This window comes from Poromitra crassiceps, assembly GCF_964638095.1.
Source record: "Poromitra crassiceps genome assembly, chromosome: 13".
In the NCBI taxonomy this organism is placed as follows: Eukaryota; Metazoa; Chordata; class Actinopteri; order Beryciformes; family Melamphaidae; genus Poromitra; species Poromitra crassiceps.
This window is the reverse complement of record NC_139644.1, coordinates 32,759,174-32,781,249: the sequence shown is the minus strand read 5'-3', so window position 1 is coordinate 32,781,249 and position 22,076 is coordinate 32,759,174. Positions and strand designations below refer to the sequence as shown.

Below are 22,076 nucleotides of genomic sequence, written 5' to 3'. Positions count from 1 at the left end.
AGAAGTGGCACACAGGGTTTCAGGAAAAGGGACTTAGTGTTAGAAACCAGGAAGATCTTTAGTGTATCTCTGTCTCTTGTGCTAATTCCATGTCATTTGTGTCACTTCAGCAATACTCTCAGCTATGAATGGTTGCATTCAAACTGCAGTAAATGCACTCCATGAAAAATCCTTCATGAACTTAAGCCCATACAGAACATAAGCAGAAAAAGTAAAGCTTGTAATTTACCTCCCCCTCCTGGCCAAAAGCTATAAAAACAAAAGGTCTGCACACCCATTTCAAAATCCACCTCCAACAGCCCTAACAGATAAAAGAGACATCTGCCAAAACACACACACAGAAGGACGGGCCAGGTATTCTAATTCAACAATAAAGACAAAACCATTCCGCACCTCAAATTGAAATCACATTTATTGTTTGTTCAGGATCTGATTCACTTAAAACGCCACCCTTTGCATACAGTACAGTTCTTTCCTCAGCTCTCTCCTTCTTCTTCCTCCTCGTCGTCGTCATCTCATTATTGTCTTGTTACACACCCATGCGCGCGCACAGACACACACTCAGATACACACATACACACAAAACAGCCAGTTAGACCAGCTGAGGCGTATAGACGTATTCAGGTCGTCTTAAAAGGGAACTCTTTTCGCCTCCAATTCACATCTCGCACAGCAACGCAGGCCACTGTGTGAATGCAGAGAGAGAGGGCCCTATTTGAGCGTGCAAAGCGGTCCCCTTTAAGAACCGTTTTCTTTTTTTTAGAGTCCTTTTGATACCAGGACGTGACAATCGCATTAAAATGTTCTCCTCACTTGTCAGTCGCCACCCTCCGCCACAACATTCTCACCAGCACCAATGTCTCAGCTCTTTGAGAAACTAACCGGTAAAAAAAAAAAAATCTCTAAGATTCACCTTCCAGGACTGCAAATACAGAAATGCACAGAGCAATAAAAAAATACATAGCATCGAAGGTTGAAATCAAATCACGATAGAGGAATTAAGATCACTTTTTTTACTAGCTCGCTAATAGAACTGCTGATGGCTCTACTAGCATCAACAGCTTCTTAAGTACATGTAGTTATATAGTATATATCTATACTCCATAAAAGGGGGCGGGGTGTTGTTTGGATTGAACAGTCATGTTTCGAACGTGGTCGACACTGGAGCAAACTTTGAAAGTTCATCAGCCTACATGGACCCTTTTCATTATTGCTTCAGTCTCGCGTTGATATGAATACGCTCTGAAGCAACGTAGAAACAGACAGGGGGACTTCAGCTTCTCCACTTGTGAGCCCGAGGTCATACGTGTTTTACGGGTTTGAGGGCAGAGAGCGTTCAAGAGCCCTGTTTGGTTTGTGTTCATGTTTACTTGGTGTAGTAATCTATCCCTACAGTAACAACGGAGTCCGATGGAGCCACTTTCAGTAGCCTAAAGTCTGTAAAATGGTCAAGTCGGTGGCGCATGTCGTGGACGCAGATCTCTGACCAGCCAGTAAGCACGCTGTCCGATCGATTGTTGGATGAGGAGCTGCAGGGACTTGACAGCTGTGCAGAGTTTCCTCCAAGAAGAGGTCCAATGTAAACAGCTTTTACAGAGGCAAGACCAGGGAGTAAACAGACTCTTTGGCACATCCTGACAGAACGACGGATGCATGTAAAGTCCTGATCAGACTAATACAGAGAGGCTCCCACTATTAGTTCACTTTGAGCTAAGGAGGTGTCTTCCTATGATTTACTTCTGTCTGTCTCTTTAGAGTGGGAAACAAATGTACATTTGCTATGCATGTACACAATACAAACTAATACACACACACGCACGCGCACGCACACACATACACACACACACACACACGCGCACATACACACAGCCGGTGCACTTGTGTAAAAGTGCACTGTTGACATATTTTCAAACATTCCAAAGTTCTATTTTAGCTTTAAAATGACCTAGCTTACCACATTCAGATGTATAATAAATAAATAATATTGATTTGGGTACATTGAAAAAGGCAGGATAAAATGGCAACACTGTGAATGGAAAATAGAAAAACTTGAAATGGGTGACCTTGAACATCTTCTACGGCCCCCCGCGTCTCAAATCCATAAATAGAGATTAAAAAGGGACCGTGTGCTGTTAACACAACAGCAGCCCTATTTTGCTGAGGACAGCAAACTGTGGTACAATAACATGGTATGGTGAAATTATTAATGGCATAGTAATCTGGGGAATATGTTGTAAGAATATGTCTGACTGTGTATGAATGTGTGCATATAAGGTATTCATAGATTAGGTGCTTTCAGCTACATTCAAGCAACAAGAATATTTGGGGGACAGTAAATTGTGTGCCTGCACCTGTCACTATTCTCTTATAAAGTGAATGGGGGGTGGCTCCTCCCTTTTTGGGTGTGCTTCCACTTCTTTAACCAATCGGGATTATTCTTTGTCAATTGTGCCCTGCTGAATGGGGCGTTTCAGTTAAGTGCTCAGTGACGACGTCTACATTAAAAGTGCCATTATAAACACTAAGTGTTAGCGCATGTTTAAAGTCTCAACCGTGAGACAAACTTGATCAGAAACATATCATTTAATCTCAGTCAGGACCTTTTGGTGGGAGGCTGAGGCCAGACTTACCAGCATCTGGTAAGAAATAGGCTAAGCCTCGCTGGTCTTTAGTAACGCATTGTTTAGAAGGGGGGGGGGGGGGGGCAAAGCTCACACAGACAGGGAGGGTCAAAGTTCGATCGGGGTTACACCAACCCCTAAATCAAGCGCTGCACGGCAGGAGATGTACAGTAACGGTCCACGTCAACACCCGGACATTCAATATAAACAAGGCAAACACAAAACATTAGTTCATCTCTCCCCCCGTAACCTTGGCCAGGTGCCATAATCGCCCGTCCCTGGTGTGCAGCTAAGCCAGGAGAGCTTCGTTCCCATGGTGATGGGACTTAGTAACAGTCTAGAAATGCTTTCGAAAGGTGCTTGGGGCTCAGAGGACTCTTTGAGGGGCAAACACTCCTCAAAAACACTCTGTAAAGAAGGCCAAAGGAAAGAAATGGATGGAGGAAAAAGGCAGAGCAAAGGCAAAGAAAACAACAGAACAAAACAAAAGAAATGGGTAAAACACAAGGGCGAGCGACGACATGGAGTTTACAGCATCTGGGCGGGGACGGGGACGGGGGCGGGGACGGGGACGGGGACAGGGGCGGGAGTCAGGGCGGGCTGCTCCTCCGAGACCTTGACTCTCTGTGTGGCAGTGACAGCCGGAGCGCCCTCAGCTGGAGGCGTGGGAGAGCGGCTGGCGGAAGGTGGGGTGGGGGCGGAGGTGAGGACAGTCGTTGTAGAGGCGGTGCTGGAGGTAGAGGCTCTGGGCGGGGCCGGGGCGTCGGCCTGGCCGGGGGGGTTGGAGGAGGGGGCTCTGGGCGGGGTCTGGGCGCTGGCCTGGACCTGGGGTTTGGAGGAGGAACCAGGAACCGAGGCTTTGGGAGCAGCGGGCTTGTTGTAGTTCATCTTGAGGATGTGCTGCTGGAGGTGCCTGATCCAGTCCTCCTGCACCGACAGAGGGCCGTGGAACTCCACCTCGCAGAACCTGCCACAGACGCCACACAATACCTCCTTTAAAGAGGAACTAGACCCACAAGCCACTTTCTTCTCAGCTGAACCATTATGTGAATTTACTACTGTAGTTTTGTCGTGACATTTTACTGTGAAGTATTTGAATTCTACATACAGTATTGTGTTAAAAATATGCATAGTGACTGTCCTCTACTGGATGAAACCCAACTACTGCAATAGAAATTTGCTTTAGGCTCTTCTTGTGCCAGGTCACGTACTGTATATGGTGCCAGTATTTGTCACCAACCAATCCCCGCCCCTCTCTCTCTGCCCCCTCCTATAAAACCAACGTCTGCTGCGGTGATGGCTGCAGGATGGGGCTGGCCACGTCATTTTTCACATCCTATCTAGAGGCTTTTTTATTTTATTTCCAGGGTTTAGTTACTCTATGTAAGATGTACAATAACTGCAGCATTTACTGTCGGCTCGGACAAAGTTTGCACGCACACAAAGAAACGGAACACAAACTGATATTGTCTAATTCAGCACAGCGATGCTCCTTAGGGAGCAGCCATTTTACTTAAAACTTTTGCGGTGCAGAGACATCAGAACTTAAGCACTCATTCATACTGCCTGAGAATCCCCCATGGTTCACTATTGTCTTATATAGTGCGTTAGCAACTAAAAGTAGAGTGCTGTACGGCACAGGGGGCGATTGCTGCTCGGGGATTAAGGGACTATTTAAAACGCAGCCAGACACTTCTCATAGTACTGCTGTCTCACAATTTCTCACGCACCAGAAGAATCCTGAAAAATTATTCTTCATTTCTCCGAGGACTCCGCCGGAGCCTCGTGAGGCTCTGGCGGGTCCCCGGGTCTCACTTGGAGAGCCAGTGGTATCACGTGCGGGACGGGTCCACGGTGGATTGCTCACCGGCACTTCAGGGTGTAGAACTTGCCCACCAGTTTGACCAGCGGGAAGGAGGGCGGTTTGGGAACCAGGGAGGGGATGGTGCCACTGCGCGGGGCCTTCGGGGGCCCGCTCTCCCTCTCCGCTCCGTCCCCGCAAGACGGGTGCTTCAAGGGCCGGCGCTCAAAACCTAGGTGAGGAGAGGAGCAAACAGAGAGGGTGGTACTGATGCACATCAGAGTCACACCCATATACTGGTTTGTCCATGTATGGGCCCAATATTGGCCTTTCATATATTATATAATATCAGATATCAGCCAGTAATGTTGTCCACGCTAGATATGAAGGGAGCTTCCTCCCTGAGAAGATATACAAAAAAATCTGTGAAAACTCCAATGATGTTTTTCTTTCTCCGATTTATTTGTTTAATTATGTTTTTGTAAAGAAAAATATATATTTAAAGACCTAATTCAGTGTTTCTCAAATGGGGGTACGTGGAGGTACTACAGAGAGAGGACAATGGAAACTTAAATCATGCTAGGGAGGCAATAATAATAACTATTTCACTCCATTTCTTATTTACAATGTTATATTTTTCAAAGGAGGGTTATCAGTGCATCATATGCTATAGTTTTCTCTTGCTGTTTTCTAAGCAAAAAGTTGTAGTCGGGTAAAGGGGGTACTTGGATTCAGAAATCAGGGAAAGGGGGTACTGAAGCCAAAAAAGATTGAGACTGGTCTAATGTATAACAGAGTTTCCCCTACTGTACAGTTAACAACTGAAAATAATGTCAGTAGTGTGGGATTCAATGAGAAGGGAGAAGAGGCTTTTAGTGTCTCCCACAGTCTACATTTTGTTTCACAGGCTTTTCCACCCTGCCAAGAATACCATTTTGGAGGAAAACACTGAATATTTGGATTTATTTGGGCATAAAAATTTTTTTTTTTTTTAAAGAGATTCAATAGCAGCACAAAATATGATGCCAGATCATGGCGACTTCGGTAAGTTGAACCCAAACATAAACCTCTGGAGGAAGTGTGTGTTTGGGGTATACAACACGTGTGTTCAAAACAAGAAGAAGAGCAAACAGATGAGGTTGTATTGACAGAGTGAGTGTTTGTTGTGTTTGTATATGTTAATTTGAGAGTGCACGTGTGTGTGTGTGTGTGTGTGTGTGTGTGTGTGTGTGTGTGTGTGTGTGTGTGTGTGTGTGTGTGACACGTGTGTGTATCTTCCGGCGCATACCCATGAGCAAGCGAAAGAGAGCAAGAACAATGGAGCAGCCTCACTTAGTCTTTTCTTAGTCCCCCAACCGTCCTTGTGTGTCTCTATCATGTCTGTCCACTGTCTGTTTCATGGACATCCCCCCCATACTGTTTAGTGATGTATAGGGTCATCTAACGTCACCCTCCAGCCCCTCAGTTTAGTATATTGTGTTTACTAGTATATAGTTCATAAAAAGCGCTATATAATGTAAGTTCCATTTATTATTATTATTATTATTATTATTATTATTATTATTACCTCGGGGCAGGCGGACGTTGAGCTCGCTACGTGCGACCTGGGCCTGGAGCGGGAGGCCGCCAGGGTGCCGCGAGGGGCTGGGGCTGGGGCTGCTACGGCTGGGCTTGACGGGAGGGACCAGGGGGTTGGCGCCGGCTTCGCCCTCCGCTGCCCTAGAAATGCCCTGGTGGAGCTCGTGGCTCCCCGGCCGCAAGGGGCTCACAGCCAGAGAAGACCACTGGGAGGAGGAAGAGGAGGCCTTCTGGGGTGAGATGGGGAGGACATGGTCAGAATCCGATGGCGGAGAGAGAGGTGAGCTGCTCTTCTGCAGGGCGGGGAGAACAAAGGAAAGAGATTTCACCATGTCACCATAATCAGCATGATATATTACACACAATCCGTTATGCTAATGAGGTCTTTAATTAAGCTAAATAATGCATTAATTAGCTAAAATTAGGGGTCGGGTGGAAATCGATACAGCATAGTATCGCGGTATTTTGCATAGCAATATTGTATCGATACATGGATGCCAAGTATTGAACTTTTAAGATGGCAATAATATCATATCGTGACTTGAGTATCGCGATAATATCGTATTGTGGGGCTTCTGGTGATTCCCACCTCGACGTCCTACTTTATGAGTTTCCCTTTGGGGACATAATTTGCAGTTGGAAAAAAAGGTAACATTAATATTGCAATATATGTTATCGCAATACTCGCAATACTTTGCATATCGCAAAATGTTTAAAATCACAATATGAGATCATATCATGATTATATTGAATAGGGTGGGGCCTCTGGTGATTCCCACCCCTAGCAAATGTATCTCAATGTGAACCGGTTTTAAAACGGACTCTGCATCTTAAAACATGAAGGAGTTATGGTAGCTTCGAGAAAATATTAGAAATAAAAGATATGGTATGCTTGTTAGTATGCATATGTATACAGTAAGATCTACTCTATAGGGGGAACTTGTGGTGTAAGTATAATGTTTCTACCATGTATTGTTCTGTGTTATGCGCACATGGCATGCCACCACGCTGTCACAGTGACTACGTTTACATGCACACAATATAACACTATTATTCGGAAAATGACAATATTCTGAATTTGATAAGGGTCATGTAAACAGCATATTCCAGTTGCATTTTCTGAATTTGCCCTTTTTCCGAATTTTGCATTTTCCGATTAAGACATCTGGGTTATTCCACTATTATTCGGGTTTTAGGAGGATTCTTTGATCATGTATACAGCACATTCGGAATATGCGTTTCAATCAGGGTTTTTACTGCAGGTTGCGACGCATGTTGCGTATTTGCGGTCAGCTGATGTGTGCTAGAAAGCGCTAGAAGAGGCGATATAATAATAATCCATCATCTCTGGCATGCGAAAAGAAAAGCCCACATTGCTGATCGGGAGGAGATGAGAAACATCGATTTAAAGAGAGAGATATTTAAAGAGAGAGTGGTGCCCACGGAAGTCCAAAATGCTTGCGAGCCTGCGAGGTAATAACGTAGGCTACTAGCCTACTTTTTATGAAAGACTTGGATGTGCAAATATCGCAACGCCAAATTTTCCAGCAGCAAGCTCCTGAAATGCTGGTAAGAATAGCGCTGCTCTGTTTATTCTCAACAGAAAAACTCCGCTGATTCTACCTGCATCTCTCTCTCCCCTCCCCCCTCCCTCACGTGTCGGGGAGGGCGAGCTACGGCTGCATGTAAATGGGAATATTAGTGGATTATTAATTTAGTCGGAATATTGTCATTTTACGAATATGTGCAAAAACCGGAATATTGTGTGCATGTAAATGTAGTCAGTGTCCTGCATCATGTCGTGTACAATGGCAGGACATTGTGAGTATGCATGATACCCTCTGTATGATGTATATTGTTGTAACGCTGACCTGGACAAATTCCCATCACACGATGAATCATTGCATGGTTCTTATATAGTGGATGAAGGGCTGACAGTCCAATACATACGGCTTAGTTGGGCTCCCTTCCCCACTATAAGCAAGCTTTACAATAAGATTACAAGGACATTTAAAAGATAATCCATTCTGTATGTGTGTCACATCACAGCTCAGGGAAAAGGGGTGACAGTGACGCAAATGCACCAGAAAACTAATTCAGGAGGGAACAAAAAAAAAGCGTACATTTTCTTCTATCAACAGCACGCCATAATTTATCCGGAGATGAAACATAAGCTGCCAGGCGCCCTGGTTACTATGGCAACTATCAAGTCAATAGCAGAGTTGTTCTGGCATCTGTCCCCACAGTGATATTTGCTGGGTGTAAAGACACAGGATCTACAGTAAGGCTCAAAGCTGTTAGACAACACGTCTGGAGCTCTCCAGACACAAGATGTCTGTCGAGGGCGAGGCACCAGCTGAGGTATTTCAGATCTCCGAGCATAGAGGCTTTTCAAAGATTTGCTGCTGTAAGTAAGTGTGGGAGAAACAGAGCAAAGTGTATTATAATCTATAATGTACAAGCCAAGGTGACTTGTCTTGTACTTTGTGGGTGGCAGTGCTGTAGGCGGTATAAATTATTTCTTCCCGTTGTTCATTTTTTCTTCTAATATACCTTTTGTTTCTTGTTGCTGCTCTCTGTGCTGTCCTGTGATGACTAAGCACGTATTTATGAGTCTAGGTTTCTGTTCTTTCTTTCATTCTTTCTCTTGTGCACAAAAGAAACGCTCCTCTTTGTTTTCCCTGATTAAATAGAGTGATTAAATGAAGTGATGAAACCAACGACTGCCTCTCCTCCTCACCTTCTTGAGGGTGGAGCGGTTGCCCTGCATGTAGCTGCGGTGCATCTCCACCACCTTCTGCGGCCTGCTGCGCATCCAAGCACTAAGGGTCTCGATAGGGGAGCCGTTTACGCACCACTCGGTCACGCCAAACTGCCTCAGGTGGGCTCGCGCGTGGCTGGCCAGAGCCTTACGGTTCTCAAAGTAGAACCCACACAGCTCACAGCTGGCGTCTGAAGAAGAGGATCGCCAAGGGGGATAAATAATAGTAAGTACAAGATGTGATTTCAGCCTACCGATACCAAACAACAAAATCAAAGATTGTTTGCTTACCGTGATGTCCCATTCCATGCTTGTCTGGGGAAGACTTTCTTTTGAAGGAGAAGTCATGTGGCAGAGGTGAGAAAGTCTTAAGCTGATGGGGTGGCGAGTGGGCAGTCTCCACCGAGTGAGTCTCTTCCGACAGAGGTCTCTTCGCCAGCGGAGACACCCTGAAAAACTTCCCTGCAGGTGGGGTAGCAGATGGGCCCACTGGCCCCAAGCCCTGCTTATGGAGCCTGGACCCTGAGTGCAGCAAACTGAGGGGGGACTTATGGAATTTGGAGGACTGGTATGAACTGCCGGGCCCCCCGGTGTTCTCCCATGGGGGGCCGTTGGCTCCGTGGCTGAGCTCCTTCTTCACCCCCTGGTGTGAAGGAGAGGAGGCGCTCCCCCCTCGCTTGTGCATGATGTCCCTCAGGGTGTCGATGGGGGAGCCGTTGACGGACCACTCTGTAATGCCCATCTGGCGCAGGTGGGAGCGGGCGTGGCTGGAGAGGCCTTTGCGGTTCTCAAAGTATTCCCCGCAGAACTCACAACGGATGTCCCTTGTTGGCTCCACTTCATGGGCCATGGCTGAAGAAGGACCAAAGGGAGCAAGGAGAGAGATGAGAAGAACATAACATCAGTTTAAGGACCAAGCATTAGGTGCAAGCAACACTGCAAGCATTAGGCGTGTGATTCCCAATGGGGCCAACCTTGCAAATATTGTAAACAATGTACTGCAAAGGCACTAAATTAGACTAACCCAAATTGAGGGGGAACACATTGTCAGAGCTGGTCCAGCTACAGTTGAGAGGTTCAGAGGAGAAGCCGGCAGATCTCCCCGCCGCTCCGGGCATGGTGACTTCCAGCTGCATGGGCTCCGGCTTCAGCTTGAGGATCAGCCCGCTGGACGAGGCCCTGGAGGCCGCGGGCAGCGGGCTGGACGGCCGAGCGAAGGCGAAGGGAAGCCGGCTGAGGAGAGTTGCAGAGGACGGGGAAGAGGACGACGACAACAGAGGGGACCGGGGGGGTCCCGGAGAGGACGGAGGGTGCGTTTTGCGGGGTTTGAGGGGAAGGGCGCAGGGCAAACCCCGTCTTGTGATGATGTCTCTCAGGGTGTCGATGGGGGAGCCGTTGACCGACCACTCCGTGATGCCCATCTGGCGCAGGTGGGAGCGGGCGTGGCTGGAGAGGCCTTTGCGGTTCTCGAAATATTCCCCGCAGAACTCACAGCCAATTTCCTTTGGAGGTTCACCTGAGAGATCAAACAGATTTAACAGGAAATGGACGTGAAGTAACAAACGACTAATCAAAGGAAACCGCTATGAATATATTATTACTACTATAGATAAGGCACAGGTTCTGTGAATGATTTCTCATTGTATAATAGCTGCAATGATTAATCCATTAGTTGTCAACTACTGAATTAATTGCCAACTATTTTGATAATCGATTAAATCGGTTTGACAGTAATAATGATAATAATAAAAGTCAACATTATCTGATTCCAGCTTCTGTGAATGATTTCTGGCTTCTTTACTCCTCTATGGCAGTAAACTGTATATCTTTAGGTTGTGGACAAAATGAGACATTTGTCATCTTGGGCTTTGGGAAAGACCGTTTTTGACCATTTTCTGACATTTTATAGACCAAACAACTAATCGATGAATCAAGAACATAATCGACAGATGAATCGACAATGAGAATAATAATGGCTAGTTGCAGCCCTCATGTATAAACTGGACAAGAGCAGACTATAAACCGTGTGGCGTAGCAACTCACTGTGTGGAAGGGCCATGAGCTCTCCACTGCTCAGGCGGAAGACCTGCATGGACGAGGACTTGGGGCGCTTGGCGGGAGGTCCGAGCAGAGAGGAGGTGGAGGAAGAGGTAGCTTTGGATGTGGAGCCGCCCCGCGCTGTGGTGACCTTGTAGAGGAGGGAGGACGAGGAAGAGGAGGAGGCGGTCAAGAGGGAGCGCTTTGGGGCGGCGAGCGCGGCGCCGAGGCCCCGTGGCAAGGCGGGGCCGTCGGGCTGGAGCGCGCTGGCTTTGTGCTTGAAGTCGTCGGTGTGGATGAGCTGGTTGAGGAGGTCTATGGGAGAGCCCTTGGATTCGGAGTACTCCACCCCGAAGTGCCGCAGGTGGGCCCGCGCGTGGCTGGACAGACCCTTGCGCGTCTCAAACCAGGCGCCGCACAGCTGACAGATGATGTCTTTGTTGGGGTCCACCTCCAGCGCTGGAGAGAGATATTTTAACAAACAGGAAAGCTAGTGAACTGTGATAGTTAGTGAATTGTGATCCCCATTAGTTGCTACACATGGTAGCAGCTACTCTTCCTTGGGTCCACAACATAAAAACAACAACATAAAAAACACATCCATACAAATAATATGCGTTACTTGCATACATACTGTAAGTAAATTATGCTCCTAAGTTTAGTTAACCGTACATGTAGCAGAAACCTAAATCCTCTCCAACCACCCACAGCCCCAATACATGTAATCAATAATGACATTGAATGAGGTGTTAGTAGTGTTAGTAACACCTACAGTGTAGCAGCAGTCAAACAACTGAACTCAAGGCTTATATCGTTAATAATCCAATTCCATTCATGCAGACTGAGAGGGAGCAACGTAGCTGCGTCCACAGTCAGAGACAGACTTTAGTGGCGGCAGTTGGACTTACTGAGGTTGAGGGGAGCATCGTTCTCCTGTGGCATCCAGAAGGGTTTGGCTGTGATGGCGGCCGGGCCGGAGTGGTTCGAGGTCAGGCTTTTCATTCCCGCGGCCTTGTGGTCCAGGGAGCGCAGGGGGGAAGACACAGGCAGCAGGGAGGATATGGGCGCTTTCCTCACTACCGAGGAAGGGGAGCCGGAACGCGCCGGAGCCGACGGCGGCGGAGAGGCACCTGGGGAAGAAGGCGTCGGCGTGGAGGAGGAAGGCGGCGCCGCTTTCACCGCTTTGGCCAGGATGGAGAGCGGGACGGGCTTCTGGTCAAAGTCCATGGCGTCAAACTCCTCGTCCTTGTGGGAAAGGGCGGGGGAGGGCTTGGTGGCCGGGGGGGGATGTGGGAGGGGGGAGGGGCTGACCTGGCCGTCGGGGGGGCTGCGCTCCTTGGTGATCTGGTAGAGGAGGTCGATGGGCGCGCCGCTGCTCTCCGACACGCCGACGCCCAGCTGGCGCAGGTGAGAGCGGGCGTGGCTGGACAGCCCCCGCCTCGTCTCGAACTGGGCCCCGCACACCTCGCACTTCAAGTTATGGAGCGCGGAGCAGCGCAACGGAGAGTGGAGAGCACCTGTGTGAATGACATCATAGGTCTGAGTAGAGCGAAGCCTCACGTTTAGTTGAAAGCAAAAAAAATATCACACTATTTCCAACCATGCACATACTTTCAAGGTAACGTTCCACAAACCTGTTGCAAAAATACAAGCAGACTGCAAAAGCAAGAGCAGGTGGCTTCAGTTCTTTCAGCTAAACCTGTCTCCGTACAACCCAAACAAAGGCAACAGATTTCGCATTGGCATGTCACCTCACTTACCTTTCGTGTCTACATCGTCACCCAGCTTGCAGGGACAATAGCATCGCTGGCTGGGGGGGTTTGAGGTCTTCTAATTAGCCCATAAATACATGTATCCATCTACCTCTCCGTATTTCCCCTGGGACAACCCTCTCTGATGGGGACTGTCGCCGTGTCTCAACACTGACCTGTGGTTAGTTTTACTATTCCTCCAGTGACAGCTACAATTAAGATTTGCCATCCCTGTCATCACTCTGCTTCCTTCACTCACCCTTGGTGTCTGCATCCTCCCCGGGCGAGAGGCTGTCTCGGTCCACGCTAAACAGCCCCTTTTTCCCCGGGCTGGAGCTCAGACTGTCCACAGCTGGCATCCGCAACTCCTCCTCATCCTCTGCTGCTGATCCCTCCTCCTCCTCACCTAAAATATTACATACATTTACAAATTATGGCAAAAAGTGTAAAAAAAAAAAAGCCAAGTCAGCCATTAAGTGACTGTGGCTATAAATATTCTTAAAATAAGTGATTATGCCTGAAGCGTGAATCTCTAGGTTAATTTAAGTGTATATAATGACAGCAACGTCTGTCTTTTCAAATGCATTAATGTATTTTTCGATGTCTCCAGCATAAATTAAAATGAATGGAGGGTGAAAGGAGAAAATCAATTATTTGTCTGGTGAGCTCATTGCTAAATTTTTCAGTTGGTTATAACTAGCGCATAATCACGTCTTCAGACTAAAGAACTGCACATTAAATGAATGCAAGTAATAAAACCCTGTCAATAGAATACAATAAAATAAAATAAATAAATAAAAAATATTGCACTACTGTATGAAACAAATATGGCAGTCTTAGTGCGCCGCTGCATTCCTGGGACAAAAGTGCCATTTTCTGCGACAAATCGGTAAATCAAAAGAGACGTGGAGACAGACAATGCTTTTTGTCTGGTGGGCGGCTCTGCTGCGCTTGTCAGTTCATCTCTTGACTGTAAAGGAGCGGCGATGTGACACCTCGGAGCGCAGCGTTATAACACCACTTATTATAACCGAGACGAGATGACACGGAATATAACTCGCCGTATATTTATAAAACCAAACAAAAGTTGCAAAACGCCAACTTGACTTTGTATCCATTCAGCAGAGTAGCCCCACACTGACTGAGCAACCCGATATACTTCCAAGTAAAAGTGACACTTCTATTATACTTCTCTGATCCGGATAAGTTCGGATAAGATTATTGGCTATATGATCACTTTCAGCTCACAAAGTGATCATGTTGCCCGGAGCGAGCACCCTATTCCGTTATTATAAATATGCACATATAGGCATTCATTCACTTGAAAGCACAGCGTGTCCTCTATCAAAAATCAAAGCAAAGTAAAATGGCGAGGATTGGGCAACTGTAGGTAATTTTAGAGATCCTGCAGCATTGAAAATACTGAACGTCATCCCAGACGCGCACAATAAAAACCACACAGGAAAAATATTCTGACAAGAACAACAATTACAACAAACACATCATCGCGCTTTATCCGCTGCGTGGAGAACGTTAACAGCCAACAATGACAATGACCCGCTTTGTGAGCTTTTTGACATGCATGTCACCATGGGCTACCTGGCAGATTTTTTTTTTTTTACATAGTCTCATATGATCAAGAGTTTTTAATGGCTGTTGTGTCTGGCTACAATGTGACAGACAGCAGGCAGAAGATGCGGAGTGAGAGAGACGCGCAGTGCAACAATGTAGCCGCCGTGTGATCCGAGGGCACCCGGTGCACAGGAATCACAGCGCGGTACTCACCGGTCAGCAACCGCAGTGCATCGGACTCCCGGCTGCTGAAGCCAGACAGTTTTTCCGCTATTGTTTGGGTCTGCGGGGAGGTGGAAGCAGCCATTTTGCCCCCATATGCACCGCTAAGCTAAGGCGTGACCAATCGAGTGGAGGCGGAGGTTGGGATAAAAGGCACCGACTGAGTGCCACATCAACCATGGGCATCAGCGGCTCTCTTTCTCTCTCTCAAGACAAGACACACACACAAAGTAGGGCTGATTTTCTTAAAATCCTGAGCCAAACACTCCTTCACACTTCACACACAGTACGGGTGCAACCCAGGACAGGCAGCCAAGCCGTTTTCATTTGTAAATAAATTACAAGGAAGAGCCAAGTGCACATGATGCGACAGTAATAACATCTGAACCCACATTTCCCTGTGGCAAGTGTGGCATGCTGCTTTCATTAGAATAGTCTCCTTCCCGAGCCTCTCTTGGCATGAAGTCTATTCATGTGCCAAGTTTAAACTGCACACACTGACAGGACCACCAACTAACTATCAAACAGCAAGGCAACACAGTAACTCTGCAACCAGTAAACTCAATGTATTGTACACTGTAAAAGTGACTGAGGATGGATCATGCCCTTGCAAGGCAGCTGGATTCACGTGAGATCATGAGATCACGAGATCACGATCACAAGACAAATCCATCTTGCCACACTCCAATCTGTTGGTTTGAATCCGAACCACCAGTGGTTTGCACCAATCAGCCTCCAGAGGCAGCTATGGGCGGGCTTTAGGTGTGACGCCAGCCAGCGAGAGCGAGCCTGCGATACTATAGACGTGATCGACAGATGGTTCATGCAATCACCTGCCAGGTATTTTTTTGAAAGTGCCTGTCCCTTTGACTCGTTCCCAGATGGTTATGTGAAAACAAACCACCTGGCAGCGTTGCAGTAATCATGCATGACACTCAAATAAAAATATCAATCAATCAATAAACTTACCTTTGTGCTCTTCTGCATCAGCCTCACTCTTCCAAGCAGCAGGAGAAGCAGAGGGCAGCGGGTTAGCAGCTGTAGCGCTCGGCACGCTCTCACTCGTGTCCCCTTCCAGCTTCACCTCTATGATCTCCTCATCGTCCTCCTCTAGTTCGTCCTCCTCTTCGTCGCCCTCCTCAGGCTGCGAGCCGGGGCTGCGCGGGGGGGCCGTGGGGATGACCAGGTCGGGCCTGCTGGAGAACAACTCCCTGAGGATGTGGATGGGTGAAATGGTGACGTCCCAGTTGGTGATGCCAAAGTCGCGGAGGTGGGCCCGTGCGTGGCTGGACAGGCCCGCCCGGGTGTCAAAGCCAGCGCTACAGAACTCGCAGCGCATCACGCTGAACGTGTCCGGGTCAAAGTTGGCCACTGCGGAGGAGGACAGGGGAGACAAGTCAGAGTTTGAGTTTGTCCGAAGCTGGATGGATGCATCACACTAGGGATGGGCGATATCAGAGTCTCCACCCTAGGAATCTTGCACACTACGCGTTTTCTACAAAGTTGGATAAATGTTCTGTTGTAAGTCAAAGCCACTGTGATCAAAATCAAATGCAAAGACAGGGTTTCCTTCCCTGACTATAGGCTTTCACAAAATATTCACACAGTGACTTTTTTGATAAATAATCATCAGTAATGTGGATATAATGACTAAGTGGGTAAAGGCAAATAATAGAACAGCTAGAACAGTAAGTTCAGAAAATTACATCACTGGAATGCAGCCTTTAAAACCAGGAAAAGACAACACTTGTGCCATGTCACAATATTACGATATCCAAAATCTATCTAGTCTCATATCCTGGTATTGATATAATAGCCCTACATCACACCTCACATGTTTCTGCTAGGCTCCTGATACTCTCACATACCCCACATCAATTTCCCTACATTCCAGTCATAGCTTCAGGAGAAAGGCGGCAGCAAAGGCTTTGCTTGTTCCTGCGTCTGCTGCACAGAGAAATCTCTTCAGCCACCATCTGCACAGCCTAAAGAGATATGCGCGAACAAGATGCTGACCTTTTTTCTTCTTCTTCTGGTAAGAGAACTTCTTCTCGATGGCGTTGACTTCCTCGGGGGAGATGAAGTGACGCACATTGTAGCTGACGCCCACCCGGTTCAGGTGGCCCCTCACATGATTGGCGAGTCCGATGCCGTTATGGAATCGATCGGGGCAGTAGGGGCATTTCCTCTCCACGCTCTTCAGAGCGCCCGTCTCCTCGTCGATCTCGTCCTCGTCTTCGTCCAAGATGCCCTCTGACAAGAAGCGACGCATTTGTTCCTCGTCTATGGCGTCCTCGTCTTCGCTGTCATTCTCAGCAGAGGCAGCGATAACCCGGTTACTCCTCCGCAGAAAGGAAAGCTTTCCATCTTTCTCCACTCCCTGCTCTTCCTCATCCTTCAAACTCTTCCCAGGAGAGAATGATATTGTAGCACTCGGATGTGTTGTAGAGTCATCTAGAAACAGAAGAAATCAAAGTTAAATTAGCAGACCAATGCTATTGAAATGGAGGCTGCATAACTCAAATAGCGTGTGCCTCTGGGTTTTTGGATGAGCCCTCCTGTAATTTTCAGATGTTCCACATTAAACGTTTGGATATTTGACAAAGGCCTTGGTCTGATGTCGGACCCAAGACACCATTTTTTAAGATTAAAAAAAGAAAGGAAAAAATGCCAGAGAGGGAAAGTACATGATTTTACTACTTAGTATTATTGACTTTGACTTGTAATGACTTGATTACCATATTACCTCAACATAGTCATATCAATCTATTTTAATACAGTAGTTGACTTAACACTTGGACCTTATGACATTACTGAAGAATCAAGTAAGGATGACCAGTGTTTGAATGAGGCGAAATGGTGCTGTTATTATTAGTTTATTATTATTATTATTATTATTATTATTATTATTATTATTATTATTATTATTATTATTATTATTATTATTATTATTAATAATAATTATTAGTCTCACCTAGGTTGGATCTCGCTCTGGTGTGTGGTTTCAATCCCCTGGCTGAGTTCGTCTCTTTAGTGTTGAGCTCCCTGTTGTGACCTTCCTCCTTTTCATCTTCACTCTCAGGCAGCTTGTTGCCATCCAGTCTGGGATGAAACTGGGCCAGATCGCTCCAATCCTTCGCTCTCCTGTTCCCAATGCACTTGAAGGCCAGCTCCCTGGTTGGGTGCACTGCAGCGCTGTTTGGCCTTTGGTGAACCAGGGTGCTGTCCTCCATGGCAGTGACTCCTTGCTGGCTTTTGCCCTCTGGAGCACTGGTCAGGGATGTGGATGCAGACCCAGAGAGACGGTCAGAATCCGGGATAGATTTTGAAATTGGAGCACCCGCGCTGGATCTTGACTGCAGGCCCTTCTCCTCAGCCCATGACCCACTGATGGAAGCCTGTCCTGGGTGAACGAGTTTCTGGTGTTCCCTTAATATGGTTAGACTGGGGGCCAGGAAGGCACAATGACCACAGGCCAGGGAAGCGGACGCCAAACATGATGGGGATGGAGTTAGCGAGTCAGCCTCAACAGTAGGAAACTTTGGCTGGAAGCATGGGGAGGTGCGCCGGAGAGCAGGTTTTTTCCTGTTGTGGGTCTTGGCGTGATTAGACAGTGCCTGGGAAGTCTTTGTGCTGAAGTTACACACTTGGCAGATATAGCGGCGGCGACTGACGGGAACAGCTCGGGCCCGAGCCGGGGTTCGAACTGAACTTGGTGGAGGGATGGGAGCAGGGTCTGAGTCAAGAACTGCCACTGGGTCTGACTCCAGTGTTGAAACTGGGACTGGGGACAGAGTTGGAGTGGTGACTACTTCTGAGTTTGACTCTTTGACTGGAGTTGAGACTGGGCCTGGTTCTTGCACCACTGCCGGGTCTGGGCTTATTTGCTCCAATACCTTACTGTCCACCTTCTGCATCTCCTCTACCTTCCCATTTTCATTGAGTTTCCCAATCTCCTCCAGGATCTTCTCCCGGGACTCCTGGTGCCTCCTGTGGTGTTCTGCCAGCGCCAGCTGATTAGCCAGGTTCCATCCACACTCGACGCACCGGAACCGGCTGCCCTTCGCTAAGCGGTCCCTCCTCCCCGCCCCAGACCCACTTTGACAGTGCTCAGCCATGTGCTCCTGCAGGTGGATCTGCTTTTTGAAGTAAATGCTACATTCCACACAGGTGAAGATGTCTTTACCCGGCTCTGCCTCAGTCTCTTCTTCTTCGCCTCGTTCCCCTCCTCCGACAGTTTCCTCGTCAAACTTCGCTGGCTCCCCCGCTGCTTCCTCTCTGAAGTTCACCTCCTCAAAGTCATAGGCCTCTCCATCTCCGCTCAGCTGTGCCGGCTCTGCGCTTTTTGATCTTTGAGGACCTCCTCTCGCCTGCCTCGCTGTCTCAGGCGATGTGCGCTGCCAGGTGCCCAGGCCGGAGAAGGGCCGGAGCAGGACCCTCTTCTTCTTGCAGCGCTGGACGAATGTGCAGTGAGCCCAGGGGCCCTGAGGGGGGCTCTCCGGCTCCGAGTCTCCGGGGAACGTGTACACATCTCTCTCAGCCTCCCCGCTGTCTTTACCCTTGTGCCTTTTCTTTCCGTCACTATTGTCCTCCTCCTCCTCCTCCTCCATTTGGCAACCTTCCTTTGGTTTGACTTCAGACAGAAACGGCACGGCACTCTCCGATACGTTCCAGACGTTGCTGTCTGCCACTGTGAAGAGAAAGAAATAAGTATTATTAATGTAAAAAAAAAAGTGCCTTTTAAAAAGACGTTTTTTTTATTTATTTTTATAGTGCTTACATTCTGTTTGGCCAGGCTGAGATGTATTTGGCTCCTCCTTTGTGCTCCCATTGTTTTCGTCCTGCCCCTCCGCAGGGCTGGATTCGTCACTCTTACTAAGTAACTGTGGTTTTTCAGGTCCTTGGTCATCCTCACTATCGAGTCTGGGGGCGGAGGGAGGGGGACATTTTGGATGTGGTTATAACAGAGTCTAATGACGCCGTCACTCTGTGGCAATTACAGTCCTGTAAAAATCACAGACCCTCTCATAGACTGCATGGCTTGATGGATTACAATAATTCTGTGATCTGCCTTTGTGATGTCTATTCGATTTACATGTAGTTTGTCTCTCTTCTTGTGAGCTGTCTCTACCATTCTCCCGGTCAGTCACCAGCACCTGCTGTCCTCTCTACCTCCCTCTCACCTGAGTCCAGAAGAAGGGGATCCTGGGCTATGAGCAGCCAGACCGTGAGGGTTAGAAAAGTGCTGTAGCTCCTCCTCTGACAACAACAACAACAATAACAACAACAACACACAACAAGACACAACAGGGATATCACGTCACAGCTCTGTGGCGTCACAGTTAAAATCCACAGTCAAAAATACAGTGCAAGTTACAGAGAGAGAGACAGAGAGAGAGTTCTGACTATAAGCAGACTACAGGACATTTAAAACAATATCAAAGTGACAACAACTATAGCAACATTACAGTGTTGCCTAGCCAAAAAACAAACTCTGGTACATACAGTATATTAGCTAGGTTCAGGTTATTATACTTCTATTCCTGACCAGTGAGCACTGAGCAGTTGGTATTAAGCAGTGTATGTTTTCTTACCGTCTAATGTTTCCTTCTCAGAGTCCGAGTCCCAGGTCAGGGAGGAAGGAAAGGCTGAGGACCTGAAGCTCCTCTGTGCGCTCCTCCCTGGATCGGCCCGGGGGAGAGGGCCCTCAGTCTGCTCCAAGCCCTCATCTCCAGCTCGCCCCCATGAGCTCCTGCCGGACATCAGCTCCTCTCTCACGTTTGGAGAACATGAAGACTGGTGGTGACAATTAAAAAACAACAACCGATTACAAATCTAATTGTGGGACGATTGCAGTGATGATAATAGCATCGTGGACGGAATGAGCTGTGATTTGGATTTGGAATAAAACACTGAGATGTCAAAACATCGAGCAGTTGCGTATCACGTTTTATTGTATACAGCCGTGGTTCTCAACGTGGGCTCTGAGGACCACCAGGGGTCCTTGGGAGTTCCAGGCAGTCCCCAATTCAATCAATTAATCAATTCAACAGTCAATTAATGAATCGTTAAACTTCTCCATTGTTACATTCACAAGAAGTTAACACAATTAGAGAATGTAGCAGAATGACTGTTTTTATCCAAGTTTTTCATAGAATTCTCGACAAAATCATAAAAATATTCTCAGATTTGGAAAAATCATTAAATGGGGGGGGGGGGGGGGGGTGTCAGTGGCCCTAATGTGGACTAAATTGGGGGTCCTTGCTATGGAGAGGATTAAGAATCACTGGTATATATATATACAGCATTCACCTGAACAGTGTTTGACCAAACTGCCTCAGTCTTGACCTTACCTGTAAGGTGCTGTGTTGGAAGGTGGGGGTGACAGAGTTTTGTGCTGAGTAGGAGGGTGGGGGCCCATAGCTGGTCCCTGGGGTGAGGGGCTGCCCCTCTGGGTCCATGGTCCCCCCAGAGCACAGTATGGAGTCCCACTGGTGACCAGCCTGCCTACATTGTGCAGTCTCCTCTTCTTCTATGCTCAGATGCATGCAGTACAGACACACCACAAACAGTAAAGTTTGTCAGGGCCGAAAAGTTGTCCCCTTCACTTTCATACGATCACAGAGGAATCAGACTGTCATTTAGTAATTCACAAACAAAATATTTCGTAAAATATATTTGTTGACAAATCCAATGTCATATCAGAGAATAAAATTGTCAAATGTGCAGAAACGACTGTGTTTCTGTCCCCCACAGCTGCAATGCTGGGACTGTCTGACCTATTTTCACAATGTATGTCTGCCTGGTGTTAAAGGAATTCGAATGAAATAAATGGGGCGCCCAAATGGTTACATAAATAAGTGGCCTTTATATTCAGGCCCATGTCCTCTCTCTCTTGCTGCCCCCTACTAAAAAGCAGGAAAATGCTCGGGAGGGAGCCTCGGGTAACGAGACATCAAGGTGTCCCACGGGTTAGCCGCTGTCTCTTCAGAGGACGTGGCTGGTATCGATCCGATCGCTGTCAGGTGACCAATACAACAATGTATCCGTGCAAAACGCCTTTGACACCCGAAACGCCCCATAAACTGCTGTTTTTGTCTGCAAATACTCACCGAAAACGGCCTGGTGTGCGGGTTGCAGGGGACGGCTCGCTCGCTGTTTATGCACCGTTCGCCATACTTGGAGAACGGAGCTTATGGCTTTACACCCCGAGACGATGCATGCCAGAGGGGCTTTCAGAGTCCCCCCACGCCCGGTAACTTGCTGCTTTCTCGGCGCTCAGGTTTTTGCACGGATCCCTGGAAGATGCCAGGCAAAGGACTCCATGTTATTCGGCTTGCAGGCACGCCACGGCTGCGTACGTAACGTCGATGAGGAGGCGGGGGAGAAGAGTTTTCACAAACCTACCGCGGACAAGTTCAACCTGAAACTTTTGTGGGTACCTTCTGTTTATTATTATATTTTGAATGTTGTTTATTTGAAATGAATTGTGTTTTGTAACGTTTAAAATCCAAGCTTTATTTTTATATGCTAAAAATACAACACTGAACAGCGTTATGTCAGACTGATAAAGTGTGATTATGTGAGAGATTTATGTATTTAAAACAGGTGGAGCATTCAGGTATCCCATCCCATTTGTTATTTTCCAAATAAGGGTCAGTTCATAACTATTACACATTAATTAACCAATTATATCATGTGTTTTTATAATAACATATAGGTCTGTATCCCCC

General features: G+C 47.5%; 1 protein-coding gene across 1 annotated transcript; it reads right to left on the bottom strand.

Annotated features, from left to right (window-relative positions):
• Positions 1 to 394: 394 nt before the first annotated feature.
• wizb (WIZ zinc finger b) lies at positions 395 to 21,576 on the bottom strand. Its single transcript, XM_083650041.1, has 17 exons — positions 21,456 to 21,576; positions 20,697 to 20,875; positions 19,938 to 20,139; positions 19,527 to 19,602; positions 19,124 to 19,266; positions 17,318 to 19,033; positions 16,360 to 16,797; positions 15,313 to 15,714; positions 12,809 to 12,955; positions 11,707 to 12,315; positions 10,805 to 11,257; positions 9,786 to 10,277; positions 9,053 to 9,613; positions 8,741 to 8,952; positions 5,990 to 6,293; positions 4,489 to 4,654; positions 395 to 3,588 (listed from the first exon to the last, which is right to left on the bottom strand). Exons 2-17 carry the CDS (start codon positions 20,802 to 20,804, stop codon positions 3,150 to 3,152), a joined length of 6,468 nt encoding a protein of 2,155 aa, XP_083506167.1. The 5' UTR covers positions 20,805 to 20,875; positions 21,456 to 21,576; the 3' UTR covers positions 395 to 3,149.
• Positions 21,577 to 22,076: the final 500 nt, after the last annotated feature.

What these genes read in the sequence shown, in the direction of transcription:
- wizb (XM_083650041.1), bottom strand. Translation starts at nt 20,804, where the DNA reads ATGGACCCAGAGGGGCAGCCCCTCACCCCAGGGACCAGCTATGGGCCC. An exon ending in GGAGGATGCAGACACCAAGG is followed by an intron (nt 12,316 to 12,808) that starts GTGAGTGAAGGA and finishes TCATTCACACAG; the next exon opens with GTGCTCTCCACTCTCCGTTG. An exon ending in CAACGTCCGCCTGCCCCGAG is followed by an intron (nt 4,655 to 5,989) that starts GTAATAATAATA and finishes CTCCTCACCTAG; the next exon opens with GTTTTGAGCGCCGGCCCTTG.